The 18,122-nt window shown below is 56.8% G+C and overlaps 1 protein-coding gene across 2 annotated transcripts in view; it reads left to right on the top strand.

Annotated features, from left to right (window-relative positions):
* Positions 1-219: 219 nt before the first annotated feature.
* Positions 220-18,122, top strand: part of ABCA2 (ATP binding cassette subfamily A member 2) — a 32,155-nt gene continuing 14,252 nt past the window's right edge. For both annotated transcript variants that reach the window (XM_081967117.1, XM_081967116.1), the window contains exons 1-20: positions 220-436; positions 8,477-8,570; positions 10,372-10,483; positions 10,748-10,917; positions 11,292-11,419; positions 11,557-11,634; positions 11,922-12,107; positions 12,283-12,501; positions 12,686-13,011; positions 13,093-13,252; positions 13,596-13,724; positions 13,865-14,032; positions 14,477-14,573; positions 15,238-15,411; positions 15,645-15,747; positions 15,905-16,019; positions 16,694-16,884; positions 17,158-17,308; positions 17,534-17,738; positions 17,850-18,014. In XM_081967117.1, coding sequence (XP_081823243.1) covers positions 371-436; positions 8,477-8,570; positions 10,372-10,483; positions 10,748-10,917; positions 11,292-11,419; positions 11,557-11,634; positions 11,922-12,107; positions 12,283-12,501; positions 12,686-13,011; positions 13,093-13,252; positions 13,596-13,724; positions 13,865-14,032; positions 14,477-14,573; positions 15,238-15,411; positions 15,645-15,747; positions 15,905-16,019; positions 16,694-16,884; positions 17,158-17,308; positions 17,534-17,738; positions 17,850-18,014 — 3,037 coding nt within the window. In that variant the 5' untranslated portion in view covers positions 220-370. The remainder of the gene's footprint in view (positions 437-8,476; positions 8,571-10,371; positions 10,484-10,747; positions 10,918-11,291; positions 11,420-11,556; positions 11,635-11,921; positions 12,108-12,282; positions 12,502-12,685; positions 13,012-13,092; positions 13,253-13,595; positions 13,725-13,864; positions 14,033-14,476; positions 14,574-15,237; positions 15,412-15,644; positions 15,748-15,904; positions 16,020-16,693; positions 16,885-17,157; positions 17,309-17,533; positions 17,739-17,849; positions 18,015-18,122) is intronic.

Genomic DNA, 18,122 nt, shown 5'->3' with positions numbered 1-18,122 from the left:
AGGAAAGAAGGAAGGAAAAGGAAAGAAGGAAGGAAAGAAACGTTCTTCGCTGGACTCGCCGGCTTTGCGGCGGCGGAGAGCGGAGCGTCTCGGCCGGGCGAGGGCTGCGCGGGAGCTGGTTCAAGGCCCGCCGCCGCCGCCCCGCCCTCCCTGCCTCCCTCCCTCCCTCCGGGAGGGTGTGTATGAAGCTCAGCCCGCCTCCAACGCCCCCCCCCCTCCGCCCGCCTGCAGCAGAGAGAAAGGACCGGCTGTTGCTCCGTCGAAACCGCCGCTGCCGCCTCCGTTAGAAAGGCGCGGGGGTCTGGGCGGTGGGCGGCCTTGGACGCTGCAACTGCGCCCCTGCAGCTGATGCCCAGGGAAGGGCGACGCGATGGGCTTCCTGCACCAACTTTATCTCCTGCTATGGAAGAACGTGACGCTGAAGCGACGCAGCCCGGTCAGTAGCGGGGCGGGGGGGGGAGGGCTGGGGTGGTGGTGAAGAATTTGGGAGGGAGGGGTAGGGGGGCCTCGCCCCCTCCTCCCCCTCGGCCGGCGGTCTTGGGGGTGGCCGAGATTTCCTTGCGCTGTTTTGCAGGGGGGGGCGCGGAGGCTTAACAGCTGTGCTGAGAGCATTGTAGTCCACCATATCTAGAGAGCAGGAGGTGAGGGAGATGGGTAGGCGGCTCCCTTCTGTGCCCCTCCGCCTCCATCCAGGCTGGGCAGTTTCTGAGCTGCTTCCCAGCCCTTAATAGCGGTGGCCCTTAGACTTATATAGCGCTTCACAGTCCTTTTCCAGCCCTCTCTAAGCGGTTTACAGGCTCTGGTGGTCCCCAACAGTCTGGATCCTCACTTTGCCCCCTTTGGAAGGATGGAAGGCTGAGTCCCCCTTGATTAAAGACGATGAGGGAGGCTGGGCAGGCTTTCCGTGAACCAGGGGTGTTGGGAATAAAACGCTAGTGGCCTCTGGCTTCACCTGGAAGGCAACGCCAGAGGCAGCTGGGTTCCCAAATGGTGCTAAGCTGAGCCAAGAGCAGCTAAACTCCAGTGCCTGCCCCTCCTGGTGGACACAGTTTAATCTCTGCTCCCCTATTTAAAAATAAACTTGGCATTTTTTCTTCGTCAGCACCAGCCTCACCAGGGGAAGATTTGGTTCTCACTTTGCCAAAGGAAGCAGCCTGCGTTGTGCTGCCAGCTGCTTGCCCTGCCTGGCATCTGTCTTTCAGGAGCTCTACGCACGCCGCCCTGGCCTGTGGGACTCATGGCCACAGGTCCTGGCATGAATTAAGATGCGAATTGTGGAGAAAACGGTCCCTCTTGCAGGAGCTAATTGTGCCGCCTTCTAGGAGGGGGTATCCTCCTTATGAGGGGTGGGCGTCTAGGGGCAGTGAGGGGTGGGAATTCCCCTCATATTTGCTGGAGGAACTCCACTGACCACTCTTCACTGGTATAAGAGTGGTCAGGCAGAGGGATCCTTAGGCTTTAAGACACCAGGCTGGCGTGAAGGAGGGACTTTGGCATTTTATCTACTGCTCTTTTCCTGGTGGAGAGTGGAGGCCGCAGCCTGCAGGAAGCTGGCCAAGAGAGTTAGGGGGCGAAGTGCAGGGAAGCTCCCCAAAGTTATCTGAAGGCCGTGATGTGAAGTGAGCTCTGCAGAATTAATCGTCTGCAGTCCTTTTAAGGGGCAGCTTCATCCCTGGCTGCCTTGGGGCACAGCCAGAGCTTGAAAACCAGAATCACGCTCCATAATCCAGGAGGGAATTCTTCCACCTGTGGAAATCTGCGCCCGCTTTGTTTTTCTCCTCCCAGTTTAGGACCAGGGCTCCGATTGGGCGCAGGTACTTTGGGGCTACCTGGAAGCGTGCAGGCATTCCTGCGTCACCCACGGCTGGAGGGTCTTTCATTTCCCGCTCTGCCTTTCCAGGGGCCAGAAGGACTTTTCTAAGCCCCTCAATGCTGTGTGAGGATTAGGCCATTAAAGAGACGCTCCAATGTATCTCAGCTCTCTTGGAAGCTGGTGTGTCTTTATCCCTCTCTGGCTGGAGGCGAATCCCTCTTCGGCCTCCAGCCTCTTCTCAGCAGGGATGAGGCCCTCAAAATAGGGGCGGTGGGGTGTCTGTGTGGCCGGCTTCACGGAGGCAGTGTGCTCTGGGGTCCTCCTTAGAAAAGGGCTGGGGGGGGGGCAGCAGCAGGTTCAGATTGCACTCTGGGACTTTGGTGAGTTCAAATGGGGCACTTGTTATCTTGGGACAGACTGATAACTTTGCGTGAATTTGGCTGCTTCCTCTGGCACCAGTTTCTGCTTTATCTTGACTTCCCTCTGAATAATCTGGCAATCTGCCCGTTGTTGGAATTGTAACTTCATGTATGCCGTGGCTCCTTCCCTCTGCAGAAGAGAGCCTCCCCCCTAATTTATGCCCATTGTAATGAAGGAGCCCTGGAGGATCTGGCGGAGGCCTCTGCAGCAGCAGCACCAAGGCGCTTCAGGGGCATAAATTCCGCAGAAGCTTCTGCTGCGGAGCAACCTTGGATTCCTTTCCAGCTTCCAGGGCAGGATGTGGCCCTTTGCAGGGAAGCTCCGTGCACTTGTGCCCTGCCAGGACTCGCACGGGAGACCCTCCGAACTCTCAGGCTGCCTGTTGTCCCAGGGAGACCAAACCATTCCCCAAAGGCTTTGTGTGGAGGCTGACTGACTGACGTGCAAGGTTGGGTCCATCTTGACACCAAGAGCTGAGCTGGGCCAGACCCAACGGAGAGCTCCTTCCTTAGCACCCGGTGCTTTTTCTGGAAGGTTCTTCTGTTTTTGTCCCTGTCTCTGGTGCATAGCAAAATAGTCAGACAGACCCTGTCGATAAACTGATTTCCGCCAAGAGTAGAGCAAAAAAAGTTTGTGTTTGGAGAGAGCTGGTTCCCAAAGCTGGCTGGAGAATTCTGGAAGTCTACCCGTCTTCAGAGCTGCCACGTTTGAGACCCGCTGCTCTAAAGGAGGGTTGCATTTCAGCCCCTACTTTGCCCCCCTCTAGGGAATCAGGCTGGGTGGGTTGAAGCATCCGCAGGAGGCTGGAGCAGCCTCAAAAGAGGGGAGTCTGCAGCTGTTCTCCCTGCCTGGCCAGGGGACGGAGAAGAGGCTGAGACATGGAAGTGCCCCATGCAGCGTCTCCTGAGCAGGGCCCATGTGGCTGGGCTTGATTGACCTCCAGGGTCTTTAAAGGGTCTCCTTGCTTTGGATCCATGTGAGGGAAGAAAGGCTGCCCCATTTTAGGGCTGGGTCTCTGTCTAATGAGGCATCCTCGCCTGGGCACATCAACCCAGATGGGCCTTGTTTTATATGCTGGTTTGTTTACGGAGACCCTTGCAGATCTGGATCTCTGCTAAGGGACACCTGGAGGAGGAAGGAAGCCCCTTAGAAAGCAGCTTGAACACAAGCCTGCCCTCTTGGTTGTGAGCCTCCCCATTGTCCTTCCTGTTTGAAATGGAGAGATTTAGCTGCCCTGCTGGAGCTGACCTCCCCGCCTGGACAAAGGGGGGTTTGTCCACCAGGACCACAATGCCGCCACCTCGGCTGTGAATTTCTGGGAAGCCTCTGAGAACTGCTGGAAGCATCATCTGTGTTTGATGCAGGGACTTTCTTTGCCTGCCATCCTCCCACCCACCCACCCACCCAGCTGGTCTAAAGCCAGGAACTGGGTGGGCAGCTCTGCTCATCTTTTAAATCCTCTTGTGCATGAAAATTTGGGGAGGGAGAAGAGAGGGGACTCTCTAGTGGCTTTTGACTAAAAATCCCTGAGTGGTGGAATAGCTGGGTTTTTTTTTTTTTTTGGTGGCCATGAATAAAGGGGCAGGTTGTTAATTTTAGGCACTCAACCTGTTCTTTGGGCGGCTGTTCCACCCGGCACATAACTTGAGCTGTGCAGGTTAATTTCCTGCCCTCCCCCTGTTATTCCACACACTTTTTATTATCTGCTTTTCAGTTTCTCTTTAAGGTGGAGAGAGGGGAGGGGGCGAACAAGAAAAAGAACAAGAAAAAGGCTGCCATTTAATCCCACTTAAAGCAAAGAGCCCCTTTGACTACAGGAGAGAAAGAGAGGGAGGGAGGGAGGGAGGGAAGGAGAGGTTGTTGCTTGATGCAAAATTCACATATTTAGAAGCAGGAACCGATTTTGTTACAGGATGTATTGTAAAAGGTGAAAGGAAAATACTTGGAGAAAGTTTGTGATTAACTCTGCGGCCGAACATTCTGCCATGATTAAATCTTTTGAGATCATCCAGGGCTGGGGGGGGGGAACCAGCCAGACAGGCTTCACATCCAATACAGGGAATGTCTGCCTTTCCTCAAGCGGTGTGGGTGGGGGTCTCTGGGCAGGGACCCTCGTGGTCATGCCCCTGAGCTTTCACCCAACTGAAGGCAACCAAGCTGCTTTCCCCTGGCACAGTGGCTTTTGACACAATAAGAGGCTTAGCTGGGGCAACTCCCTTTCTAGGTGCCGTTTGAACTGGTCCTTTTCTGCTGGTGCGTCTCACCTGGCCAGTCGTTTCCTCCCTGGCAGTGCCACACAGAACATTTCCTTCCTTCTGAGGGGAGGCACACGTGCCTTGCCTCGGGAGAGCAGATGGCGCTTGGTGGCATGGGAAGATTCCCACAGGGGAAACACGGGGCCATTGTGTTTGGCGAGTGAGTGCCAAGAACCTGCCCGCAGCTGCAGCAAAACCAGGGAGCTTCCCAGCGTTGCTTGCCTTGGGGATTGGGGCAAGGTCATAATTTACCTGAAAATCTCTGATTTATTAGCCTGGAAGTGAAAGAGAGAGGTGTGGGCAGGGCCAGAGAAAATGACATTTCACCCCCAGCAAGACCACTAACAGGAAAGAGCATTAAAAGCCAATTTGACCCACGTGACAATTCTTTATGCCGAAGGCGTGAGAACCTTTTGCCGTTGGTCCCAAGGAGAAATCGGATGCCTGCAGTCTGATCCTCCCCTTCCCAGCTTGACCGGCGTTTCTCCACCTTGGCAACTTTATGACGTGTGGACTTCAACTCCCAGAATTCCCCAGGCAGCTTGCTGGCTGGGGAATTCTGGGAGAGAAAGCCCTGCGTCTTGATGTTGTCACGATTGAGAAGCCCTGCTGTAGAGTTTAGTCCATTCTCCGAAGCGTCCAAATTCGTCCCAGCAAGCTGCTTGGGGAATTCTGGGAGTTGAAGTCCACACTTCATCTTAAAGTTGTCAAAGTTGAGAAACACTAAGCTAGACTGCTCCTGAGCATCAAGATGAGTTATGCAATCAGTCGGTGGATTTCCCTGGTCCCCTTGCCCAGTCAGTGGGTTCTCAGCCCACGTTTATTGCTCCGGGTTTTGCCAGAAGAAGAATTGAGAGAATGAGGAAATGCCCATGACTTTCTCTGGAAGGAGGTGCTCTCTCTAGCTGCTTCCTCCCGGCCCTGCGTAATTTCATCACAAGCTTTCTTGTGGGTCTTCTCTTACCAAACAGCCAGACACACCCCTTTCCTTTTAGGACAAAGGTGAGGCTGGTAAACAGCCCTGGCAGCGCCTATAGGCGGCAGCTGCGCCCAGCAACAGCTGAGAAGTGCCAGGTGGACCTTTGTCCAATTTTGTCATTGCAGAAGAAAAATGAAAAGGCAGCTGGCAACCAGCCAGTCCTTTAGCCAGCAAACCCTGTATAATATATAGGGTGTTGGGGGAAGTTCCGGAGGTTGCTGTGTCAAGAGAAAGAAAAGATTTTGCCTTGTTATCCAGCTGTGCAGAAATAGTTCCCCCACCCCACCCCAATACACTCAGGGCAGCTGTTTTTGACAGAGGACTCTGATGCTCCTTTTCCAAGGGGAGAGGAGAGCTTTCTCTCTGAGAGATCTTCCCATCACTTGTCTCCCTTCCCACTTTTGGGGGGGTGGGGTGGGGGGACCGGAGTTTGCTCTCTGTGTGTGTGTGTGTGTGTGTGTGTGTGTGTGTGTGTAAGAGAGCAAGTGCCAGCAGTCTCTTTGCGGGGTTGAAACCCAGGTTCTGTCGAGGGGTGATTCACTCCAGCGTGATGTCTTGGGGGCAGAACAGTGTGCCTGCTTGCAATGCAAAACCCCGGATTTGGTTGCCATGGAAACGTAGCAAAGAGGATCTTCGTAAGGCTATTTTTAAAAAAATAAATAAATTGGAGAGGGATCCAAAAGGGAAAAAAAACGGGGGGGGGGAACTGGATCAAAGACCTGATATGATCCACTTGCCCCCTCCTCCCACAAAGGGCTACCTGGGAGCTCTGCGGAGAGTGGGCAAGAGTGGGCAAGGGGTTGTGTATTTTTTCTTTTCCCTTTTGGTTGTTGCGTGTTAAGAGGAAAATTCTCTCTGTTGCTGTTTCTTACTGTGGAGGCATCGGTTACTGCTGCAATTTTGCTCAAGGAGATGGAAATATACAAAGACTTGCTTAATTCCAGAGTTGCAAAGGGGGAAAGAATAACATGCGTGAAATAAATACTCTGCCTCCGGGTGCTATAAAGCAGCCTCCGTCTCGCAGGGGTTTATCCCGGAGGTTTTTCCATCAGCCTTGAGGGCCCTGCGGGCAATGCCACCCTCTTTCCCTGCCATTTCCAAGTTGGCCAGCTTGGGCAAAGAACTCTCCAATGGCCAGGTCTGACTTCAGCCCTTGGGGCACTGTGGCTGCCAATGGCCCTGAGCCCCTTGGAGGGACGCTGCCCTTCTGCCCTTGCCCAGGAAAACGCCACCTCTTTCTGAAACGTTCATGGTGGAAGGGAAGACGGCCATCCGGAGGCTAAAATGCTTGGCGCTGCCTGGTAGAAACCAGCTAATAAAACAGGCCTGGTGTTTCTGGTGACAAAGTGACAATTGTGAGCTTCCCGTGAGTAAACAAAGGAGGAGGGAGCCAGTCGGGAGATGGCTGCCCTCCCTGGAGGAATTGTACCCGGTGGCTTGACGCGGCTTGGGCAGAAGAAGCTGCTGCTGCTTCCGAGGCCCAAAGGCGCCTCTGTCCCCCCCAGCTTTCCCAGTTTCCCCTCCCAGCAGAGAAAGGCTTCTGTTGGCACCTGGCCAGAACGTTTCCCTGCGTCTCCCCCTTTTCCTTTTCAAGAGAGGATTTCAACCTGAGTAACCTCCAGGGAGGATACCGAGGTCTTCTCTCCACCCCCACTGGTGTTTTTTGCACGACCCTCCACGGAGCTTCCTTAGTGTGGGGTCTTGGCAGGTGGGGGACTTGATTGCCCAGGGGTGGCCTCCAAGGAAGGCCACGGCTGTGGTGCTGAAGCCTCCTCGGTTCCCCGTTTTAGGAAGGCCTCCTTAGGCCCATAACTCTGGGGAAGAATCATCAGGTCAATCGTGGCCAAGGGCCGTGGCGCACCTTTACAGGTTGCCCCTTCTGAGGAGAAAAGGGAATTGCTTCTCTTGGGCCTGGAGGGGAGGCAGGAAGGTATTATGGTCTGCCAGCAGCCAGCAGAGCTGGCAGCCAATTCAGAGAGTGAGGAGGTTGGGGAGGAACCTGGGCCAGTCCTGGAGTCTGGGGAAGGCTCTGATGAGGGCTCTGTGTCGGAGGCAGAGAGGGGGGCAGAGCCGTATGACAGTTCTCAGCTGCCTTTAGAGTCAGACATCAGTGAGGCAGAGGAACAGCTGAAGCCTGTTCCCAGTGTGCGCATGTGCAGAGTTGCCAGCTAAAGAACAGGGGTCGACTTTGGAGGTGGATGATGAATGGCCTCTCCCAGAGAAAACAAAAGAGGAGTGAAAAGGGAGTGGAGTTTGCAGGAGACAATTAGTTCCCTTCATTGGTTTGTGACTCTCTGAGGCTCCTGGCCAAGTTCTGCAGATCTCGGCCTGGCAGCTCTCCAAGCCAGATAAGATCTGTGACTGTAAATCCTCCCTTGAAAGACTTTGCTGGAGGTGAATGAGCAGAATTCATGGGAAATTAATAAAGGGTTTTTTTATCGGGACAAGGAGTTTGCTTTATCCTCTTGGGAGGCCTCAGTCAGAACAGAGGGGTTCGGAGCTGCTCTACCCAAGAAGAGCAAAATGGGCATCCAGGTGGGCAGACGGGGTGGGGAGGGCTGGTGGTGGGGTAGGAGGATCTGAGTGGGGATCTTGAACAGCAGTGCTCCCTCCCTCCCTCCCCATTTTCATGCTACTTTGAACGCTCAATTGCCCGACATTCTGGGTTTGCACTAGTAAGCCTCATCCAAGCAGAACTAACATGGGTTGTTGCCACCAGAAGAGCTGAATCTAGGTCAGTGAGTCAGGAGGTCTGGTTGGCATTCCCAGGTTGCCTCCTGATCCATACCTCCCCCCCCCCACTAGGAAACAGGAGGGCGACTTGGGGGATCCTAAGCCACCCTCGGATTTTGGGGTTTTCACCAGCCTGCTCCTTCAGCACAAAAGACTCCAGTGGGGTGTCTGTATCCCCTCCGTTTGCCTCCCAGCCAGGCTCGGGGACGGTGGGCTCTGCCTGGAGGTCTCCCCCTGCCCCTTGACTCATTCAAGCTCTTTCCACCCCCCCTCCAGTGGGTGCTGTCCTTCGAAATCTTCATCCCGCTGGTTCTCTTCTTCATCCTGCTGGGGCTGAGGCAGAAAAAGCCCACCATCGCCGTGAAGGAAGGTAAGTGCCTGACCGCCGGGAGGAACCTGGTAAAATTGGTGAGTCTTCCCTGATGGCCACAGGCACAAAGTCCACAGGTAAAGCCTGTCACCAGTGGCAACCAGGCCTCCCCCGGAAGGCAGAGCCGAGGGATGCCGTGCCCTGCAGTTAGCAAAATATCCCTGCTTCGGACCAAAAGCGTCCTCAGCTGCCTGGAAGCTCGCCCACCTGGAGTAGAAACTCCTGCAGAGATGCGACGGGCAGCCTCTCCCCAGAGCTGCTGCCCCAACCAAGCCAGTTGACAAGGGTTCTGGCTTTGGGGGTCCAAGAACCCCAGGGGCCTGGTGGGCAAGGAGGAGACTCCCACAGGGTCGCAGCTGCTCCCCTGGTGATGGGGGTTTATCTGAAAGGAGCCAAGCTCCTGCAAAGGCAGAGGCTCATAAACTCTCTGCTAAGCCCCATGGGAATCAGGAGCAGCCTTTAGGTGCCCATTGGAAATGCCCCCCCCCAGCCCAGCCCTTTCTTTAGTACCACCCCCCCCGCCGCCGCCCCATGCCCATGGGAAGCTGCCCAGGCTGGCAGTTCTACCATCGGAGGCATCTCCATGATTCTCCCCGTTTTGCTTTGAGGTTTGTTTTTCTTTTTGTCTGAAATGCTTTTTTTTTCTCTTCTCTTCCCCCCACTCTTATTTTTCTTTTCTTTTCCCCCGACCTGACTTTCTTTCTTCTTTTGCACCTGTGTTTCTTCTAGTCTGTAAGTTGGTTTCCTTTGGGCTGGGGCCACGTCTTCAAGGGGGGGGTGTCTCTTTGCCGCCCCTCCCCCCTTTAGTTGACTAACGTTTTAATGCCAGCTTTTTCCGATCTCCCCTCACATTCATAGCCCTCCCGGTCATGGTGGCAGGTAACCTGTTGGGGATTGGCGAAGGGGTACAAAGTCCTGTGCAAATTCGGAAGCCAAGGCCCCTTCCCAAAAAGGCTGTAAAGAGGGATATTTGCCACCATTGGGATCCCCCCACTCCTAGATTGATATCTAGCTTACTCCTTATCCCCCCCCCCCAATCCTGCTTTTTTCCTGCAGTTGATCAGGGTTGGATCCTGGCTTAATTCCCTCCTCCCCGTCTTTTTAACTTGCCCTCTAGGATGTGACTAACGGGTTGGCCAAAGCCATCCGCCTTTGGTCAGGGGGGGTCAAAGGTCACTGGTTTCTGAGGTTCTGGGCGGGTCAGCAACTCAGGAGTTCGCAGGATCTCCGATGCCTCTGAAGCATAGAAGAGTAAATAAAATTAGATTTCAATGTCTGTTTGTTTAGAAACTAATCACTCTTTCGAGTAAACCTTTTACAGAGTGAAATGATTGGATCAAGCTGTACCTTATGGAATCCTGGAGATCCTGGAATTCAGAGTGAACATTTATTTGTAATATTGGGGAAGGTTTTGTTTTGGCTCCAAATTCCACTTGGGAGGGGGCTGCAAGGGGTTTGGAGTTCTGCCTGGGAACAGACGTGATGCCATCTTGGCTGCGGGCAAAGAACCGGCTTCTCCATGCTCCTGAGGTGCTGGACTACAGTACCCATACCCCCTTGCGAAGTGTCATGGGGCCTATGACCCAGCACATCTCCAGGGCACACTTAAGCGTGGAGAAGGGGGAATTGGATGGAAGGACCACTGACCTTTAACCCTCTGAACCGTCCCTCTGGCTAATCGGAAGAGACTTCCCCAAACTGATCTGACTTCCACACTGCTCTCTGAACTGGTTGTGGGTCTTCTTACACACCCTGTCAGGTTTCCACCCACCCCTCTTTTTTCACGCTCTTCCTCCTCTAGCCTACTACACGGCAGCGCCCCTCACCTCGGCCGGCATCCTGCCCGTCATGCAGTCCCTGTGTCCCGACGGGCAGCGCGATGACTTCGGGTTCTTGCAGTACTCCAATTCCAGGTGGGCCCCTCCACACCCCAAATACCCGATTTCTGGCCTTCTGTTGCAAAAGATGGTTTGCAGGAAGAAAAGTGTGGGGGTTTTCCCCATCCCTTTGGGTGCTTTGTAGTCTTTCTGGAGAGCAAAGGTGAGCAGGGCTGGGCAGACCTCAGGCTCTTTCCTCCACCAACCCTGGCAAGTGCAAAGGGCTGAAGGAAGCCAGAGCGCCTCTCAGGGTGTGCCTCCCCTTCATACATGCCCCCCCCTCGGGGATCTTTTCTGCAGGGTTACCCAGTTGCTGGAGCGGCTGAACGAGGTGGTGGAGAAGAGCAACCTGTTTGACCCGGATCATGCCGGGCCGGAGGAGGAGTTGGAGTCTCTCCGGCGCCACCTGGAGTCTCTTGGCAGCAGCAGCGGGCCCAGCGCTGTGGAGACCCACTTCACCACCCATGCAGGTGGGTTGGGGTCCTCCCCCTGTGGGCCAGGATGCAGCTCAGGGGAGGGTTGCTGCCGGCGTTGCTGTCAGTTCGCGTCGCGTGCATGCCAAACTGCTTGCACAGTTGAGTGTAAATTGTTCTCTGCATGTGCAGAAATGAAAAAATAAGTAAAATCCAAGCTGGCAGCAGCATGTGGGGAACCGGTTCGGGGGCATGGCCAGCCTGCTGCTACCAGTGCGAACTGGCAGCAACCCACCTCTGATGCAGCTGCTTGCCTTGTCTCGTTGTTGCTTCTGGGGACAAGCTGAGCTGCTTCCCGCCTGAGGGTGGGCTCTCTCCCTGCTCCTGCTCACCGCCCCATCTCCCTCTCCCCATTTATGCTTCCTTGGCAGCCCCCGGCTTCTCCCTGGACTCCGTGGCCAAGGACAAGACGGAGCTTCACCGCTTCCTCATGCAGAACCTCTCCTTGTCCAACGAGACGGTGGGGCTGCTCACGGGCTCCAGCATCAACCTGAGAGAGGTTGGCGGGGCAGGAGCAGAGGGCAGGGGGCAGGGAGGAGTCAACTGCAGGCCCAGACCTGGAGGGATAATCGGGCTTCAGATAACGGGGGGAGGGGGTGAGTTGCCAGGGTCAAAGATTGACAGTTATTTTCGTAGGTCTACCGGCTCGTCTTTGGCATGTCTCCTGGCTCTGCCGATGGCTTTGGCCCAGTGGACAAGCGGCATCACCCGGAGGTGAGACTTCCTGGCACCTCATCTTGCTTGTCATGGCAGGCGTGGGGCGGGGGGAGAAGGAGGGGGGAAGATGGACAAAGGTTTGGCTTGGGGTGATGGATGGACTCGGGCTGGTTCAGGAGGGGGGGGGGAATGGATGGTTCCCGTTTGGTCCAGAAGCCCAGCCTGCCCCTTCAAAGACTTCCTAGGAGGTGGGGAATTGTGGGAACTGAGGCAGGGAAGGTTGGGTGTAAAAGAGAAGCCGGGGAGGGTCTCTGACTCCTCTTCTCCACTCTTCCCCTCCCTAGAAAAGCTTTCTGGGCAACCTGAAGATGATGGAAGATGGGCTGGTCCGGCAAGCACTGCGCCACCCCCCCAAAGGCGCCCAGCGGAAGGCCATCCTCCGGCTCTTCTCCCATGCTTTGGGCCTGGCCAGCCCCATGGCAGAGCCCCCCGGCTCCGACAGCCCCCAGACCTTTGTGAGGGACGTGGAGGTGAGGGGGGTGGCGAAGCCAACTCTCTGATGGGGTTGTCGAGGGGGCTGAGAGGGAAGGCAGGGAGGGGGCAGCCACCAGCCTCCCAGCCCCAACAACCCTGCTCTGCCATCACGGCCCATGACAGGGCCATTGGCCATCCCTTTGGTGACCACAGCTGCTTCCCCCCCCCCAGAACATCCTGTTCACCCCCCCTGTGCTGGAGAGCCTGACGTGTCTCCAGAGCCAGGATGCACTGAGGCGCATCCTGGTCATCCCGGAGAGCCAGCAGCCCCTCCTGCAGGCCTACCGTGCTGCTGTCTGCAACCAGAGCACCAGCCTGCGGGCCGACTACTTCAGGCAGCTGGCGGTGGAGATGAAGGACCAGCTGGAAGCTCCCAAGGTGGCTGAACAGGTAGGCAGGGCAGACTCTTCTGCGGCACCCCAGCCTTCGCCCGTTCTCCTCCTGACCCAAAGAGCCTCACCTGAGAGTCCGGTGCAGGGCCGGGGTGGTCTTGGACTGCCCGGTTTGATTGAACCCGAAGGACCTCCCGAGGAGCAGAATTTCCTCGGTTGCAAGTAGATCTTTCTTCCTGCAGCTGAAGCTGGATGAGGTGAACCACACGGCCCAGAGCCGGCTTCACGGCCTGCTGGAGGACCTGATGGAAATGGAGAAGGTGCTGAAGGACCTGGACATCCTCTCCGCCCTGGCCAAGCTCCTCCCCAAGGGGGCCTGTGCCGCAAAAGTGCCCCCCACCGCCCCCAACAGCACTGGCTCAGCTGTGAACTTCACCTCCGGCACCAACTCCAGCTCCGAGGAGGGCAGGGCCGAGAGCGAGGCGCCGGCCGAGGATCCACAAGGGCAGTGCTCGGCCTTTGTGCAGCTCTGGGCCGGCCTGCAGCCCATCCTCTGCGGGAACAACCGGTGAGGATCCCAGGGCGGCTTTGCTCTGGGGTCAGTGAAGCGCAGGCGTGTGCCGTTGACCCTCCGCATCTGCCCCCTTAGGACGATTGAGCCCGAGGCGTTGCGGCAGGGGAACATGAGCTCTTTGGGCTTCACCAGCAAGGAGCAGCGCAACCTAGGCCTCCTGGTGCACCTCATGACCAGCAACCCCAAGATCCTGTATTCGCCCATCGGCACCCAGGTGGATAAAGTCATCTTGAAGGTGGGCAGAGCTCAGGAAGAGGCTTTGCTCAGTGAATGCACCCAGGGGTGCCTCCCGCCCTCTCTTCAAATGGAACACACACACACAACCTTGGCACGTTGTCTGGTTGACCTTCGGAGAGGCTGCCCGGCTGCCAACTCCAAGAAGAAGTGACACCAACTGAATCATAGCGGAGTCCCCCCTGGTGCTCCACAGATTCCAGCCACTGCCTTGCAAAGAGGTTTATGTTTATTCCAGGGGAGAGTTCTCAGCACCCAAAGGAAAATGTTCCCTTGAGTACCCCACCTGCAGCCTCTTTGGAGCGCCCTGGTTAACCCCCCCCCCCTTTCCCCTTGCACGACAGGCCAACGAGACCTTCGCCTTTGTGGGGAACGTGACGCGCTACGCCCAGGTCTGGCTCAACATCTCTGCCGAGATCCGCGGCTTCTTGGAGGAGGGCAAGTTGCAGCAGCGGATTGCTTGGCTCCAGCAGGTATTGAGGGGGGGAGATTGGCTTGAGCCCCCTGCTCATCCAGGGAAGATGGCAGGACCTGAATTCTGCCCAGCCCAGCTGAAGGCAGAGAGGAGGAGGCTGCGCGCTCTCACTCCCCGCGCTTTCTTTGGGCCCTCCAGATGGCGGCCGACCTTCACCGGCACCCCGAAGTCCTGAATGTCTCCGACAGCACCCTCTTCCACAACTTCATGGAGAGCAACCTGTCCCTCTCCAACACCAGCACGCTCCTCCAGCAGCTGGACACCATCGACAACGCTGCCTGCGGCTGGATCCAGTTCATGTCCAAGGTGGGTCTCGCCGGACCTCCTCTCTGGCCAGAAGGGGAAGGGTCAAGCGGGGCTCCACCTGGATGTGGAGATCTCAGGGTTGGGGAGTCAGGCATGGAGTCCCAGGAGAGGGCATGGCAGGACTTTTTAAAAAAATGCTTTAAAGATTTAAAATATATTTTTGGCATGGTGCCATTTGGTCAAATCATGATTTAAAGGATTCAAATGGCTTAAAAATACAACCTACATCCGGCAGGGGCTGGTTTCCTCCGTCTTTGAGTTGGCATTGCTTTCCAGGGGGAGGGGGTTTCCTGCCTCCCTTGCTTGGGGTTCCTAGGCTTTAGGGGGGGGGCATGTTCCTAGGACTGGAGCTCTCACACAGTCTCTCCACTGGGTGAGGGGAAACTTAATTTTGGGGTGTCAAAGTGCCTCCCTTGCAACTCAAAGAGTCCCCCTTTCCCCCAGGTCAGCGTGGACATCTTCAAGGGCTTTCCGGACGAAGAGAGCATCGTGAACTACACCCTCAACCAAGCCTACCAAGACAACGTCACGGTCTTTGCCAGTACGGGCCTGCCTTCCCCTCGCGCCCTCCCTCCCTCGCAGCTCTTCCGCCCGCATAGCCCGAGCCGCCAGTTGGAGCACTGGGACTTCTGGGCAGGACTGGCCCTCAGTATAGCCAAGCGGGAGGAGTTTTTAGAGGGGGCCTTCTAATGTTTTGGACCGCAACTCCCATTATCCCCAGGATGTCTTCTCCTGGTGGAAGGGGAATGGTGGTGCCAATGGCTTCAGCACTATGGACAGCTCCAAACCCATTTATTGCATAATTTGCGGTTTGTCAACCCCGTCAAGTATAAGGTGTGTAGGTGTCAACTCCCAGAATTCTGGGAGGATGCGCCTGCTGGATGGGAATTCTGGGAGTTGGAGTGCACATGCCTTAAAAGATGACAAGGTTGGGAAACACTCGTGTGTTGACTTCCTGGTTGCACAACGATGTCTCTGAGAGCCTTTTCTGTGTATGAGGCTAATGGGGACTGCAGAGAGACAGAAATATGGATTTATGGGTGCATTTACTCTAGAGGCCACCTGTTATTTTAGAGTAGGTGATCTCTGTTGGTTGGATGCAACCTCCCAGGTCAGCACCTGACCGACTTGGAGCCAGAGGTGTGCTGGCACTTTTTTCGCCTCCCTTATGGACCATTTTCTGTCTTTTTTTTTCTCTCCCAAAGGTGTGATCTTCCAAACCAACAAGGATGGCAGCCTCCCTCCCCACGTGATGTACAAGATCCGCCAAAATTCCAGCTTCACTGAAAAGACGAATGAGATCCGCCGGGCGTATTGGAGACCCGGGCCAAACCACGGGGGGCATTTCTACTTCCTTTATGGCTTTGTCTGGATCCAAGGTGAGCCCTGCCTGGCTTTCTCAGAGCCTGAATCGATGCTCCCTTTGCCTGTCCCAATGACTGCAGGCTAATTAAGCGCACCCTTCAGTAGCACTTCCTGACCCTTCGTTTGATTATCCGTGCGCTGACAAGGCCAGTCCCCTCTGGAGGCCCCAGGGCTGACCTTCCCAAGCGCAGGGACCCATGCCCTGGGCGCCTCCGGCATAAACCCAAGTCCTTCTCTCTTTCCGAAGACATGATGGAACGCGCCATTGTCAACACCTTTGTCGGCCGCGATGTGGTGGAGCCTGGCAATTACGTGCAGATGTTTCCCTACCCCTGTTACACCCGTGACGAGTGAGTCCCCGTCCCTGTCTTGGGGGGGACAGCTCCTCTCCGAAGGCCAAGGAGAAGGCCTGTACTCTGGAGCTGCTATCAGCCTGGCCCCCTCCTCCTGGGGACGACGGGGGGCTTCCTGGGCTGTGGATGAGGCTCCCCTTTTCCCCTCCCCCAGCTTCCTCTTCGTGATCGAGCACATGATGCCGCTCTGCATGGTCATCTCCTGGGTCTATTCGGTGGCCATGATGATCCAGCACATCGTAGCGGAGAAGGAGCACCACCTGAAGGAGGTGGGGACCAGAGGTGCTGCTTCCCAAGGCCAGGAGGGCCTTCCGAGGCAGGGAAGGAAGGAGGAGAGTGGGGAAACAGTCCAGGGGGAGGGAGGGGCTTTGCTGAAAAGCCAGGGGGGGCTGAGCTGGGGGCTGCTGCAGCTGGGACACCTCACCCAGACTGGGAGGCTCCAAGCAGGGCCCTCCAGGCCTCCCTGGGTGCAGGTGGCAGAGTGACGAAATGGGCGCTGTGGAGGGCTGAGGGGGCTGAAACCTCCTCCTGGAACTGGCGCTGGACGTGCTTCCAGAGGGGGGGGGTGTCCCTCCAGCTGCCCCTCCGTCTTTTCAGCCATGGCGCCCTCCCTCCCGTGGTGCTTCCCTGCAGAGCTCCTTCCTTGCCTCTGTGCCAGGAGGGCCTTCCCTTCCCATTGCCGCTGGCGTGGCTGTGCCCTCAGCCGCCCTGCCTAATGAGATCATGATGAAGTGCCAGGGCAGAGAGCCAGCCAGCCAGCCACACAGCCTGCCTTGGGGTGGGTGGCGGTGTCCCTGCCAAGGGAGAGGAGAGTTGGCAGAGGTGCCGGCTGCAGGGAGAGATTCCGTCCAGGTGGGCAGGCGGGCAGGGAGACGTTTTTGGCCTGGAAGCTGCCGAGAGGCCCTCCCCCCCCAGGGGCTGATGCTTTGCCCGTGCCCGGCAGGTGATGAAGATGATGGGGCTGAATAATGCCGTCCACTGGGTGGCCTGGTTCATCACAGGCTTCGTCCAGCTGTCCATCTCGGTCACTGCCCTGACCGCCATTCTCAAGTACGGGAAGGTCCTCATGCACAGCGACGTTCTCATCATATGGCTCTTCCTGGCCGTCTACGCCGTGGCCACCATCATGTTCTGGTGAGGGCCAGAGGAGGGGAGGGTGGCCTGGTTGAACCTTGACCCTCACGTTGGGCCTCCTCCGGCCGACATTGTGGGACTGTGCAAAAGTAGGAGATTCGGTCCCTTGCCTCCCGTGGAGATGCCCTTGCTGAGCAGAACATGGGGCTCCCTCAAAGTAGTCCCCGGCTGAGGACGATGGGCTTGGGAAGCCTGCTTAGCTAAGCCGATTCCCCCCCCCCCCATCCGTAGAACCGCTGCCTGCCACTGACCCCTCCCCCCATCTCCCCACAGCTTCCTGGTGTCCGTGCTGTATTCCAAGGCCAAGCTGGCCTCGGCCTGCGGTGGGATCATCTACTTCCTCAGCTACGTCCCCTACATGTATGTGGCCATCCGGGAGGAGGTGGCCCACGACAAGATCACCGCCTTTGAGAAGTGCATTGCCGTGAGTCTCCGGGAGAGACGCCGTTGGGGCTCCTGGCACTTTGGGGGGGGGGGGGCAGCAGGAGCCTTGGAGAGATTTGTCCCTTGGGAGGGGCAACGGCTCCTCCTCCAGCTGGAGGTTTCTGTGGGGCCTGAGCTGCTCTCGGTTGGGCATCGGCCTGGCACGGCAAGGCGTTTTTCTCAGCAGCCCTTTGAGGGCTTTTTCACCCTCTCCATTTCTCCCCAGTCCCTGATGTCCACCACGGCCTTTGGGCTGGGCTCCAAGTACTTTGCCCTCTACGAAATGTCCGGCGTGGGCATCCAGTGGCACACCTTCAGCCAGTCCCCCGTGGAAGGGGACGACTTCAACCTCCTGCTTTCCATGATGATGCTGATCGTGGACGCCGTGGTCTATGGGGTGCTGACGTGGTATATCGAAGCCGTGCACCCAGGTATGGGTTTGGGGGATCCCGGGGGGTGGTGGTGTCTTGCTGACTGAAGCTGCCACCCAGGGCTGAGACCCTCCAGGGCTCCTGCTGTGCCAACCGGTGCTTCTTCCCCAGGGATGTACGGGCTCCCTCGGCCTTGGTACTTTCCGCTGCAGAAGTCCTACTGGCTGGGAAACGGGCGCACGGAGGCCTGGGACCTGTCCTGGCCCTGGTCGAAGAGGACCCACCTGAGCGTCACGGAGGAAGACCAAGCCTGTGCCATGGAGAACAGGAGGATGGGTAAGGGGGCGGGGGAGCAGGGCCAATGCGGGGCATCGTGGAAAGGTCTCCTTTGCCTGAGCTTTGGAGACGCTCAACAGCACACCTGGTCAGAGAGGTCCAGAGGTG

The sequence above is a fragment of the Natrix helvetica genome (assembly GCF_964273705.1).
Source record: "Natrix helvetica genome assembly, chromosome: 15".
NCBI classification, from domain to species: Eukaryota; Metazoa; Chordata; class Lepidosauria; order Squamata; family Natricidae; genus Natrix; species Natrix helvetica.
This window is presented reverse-complemented; position numbering and strand designations above follow the sequence as displayed.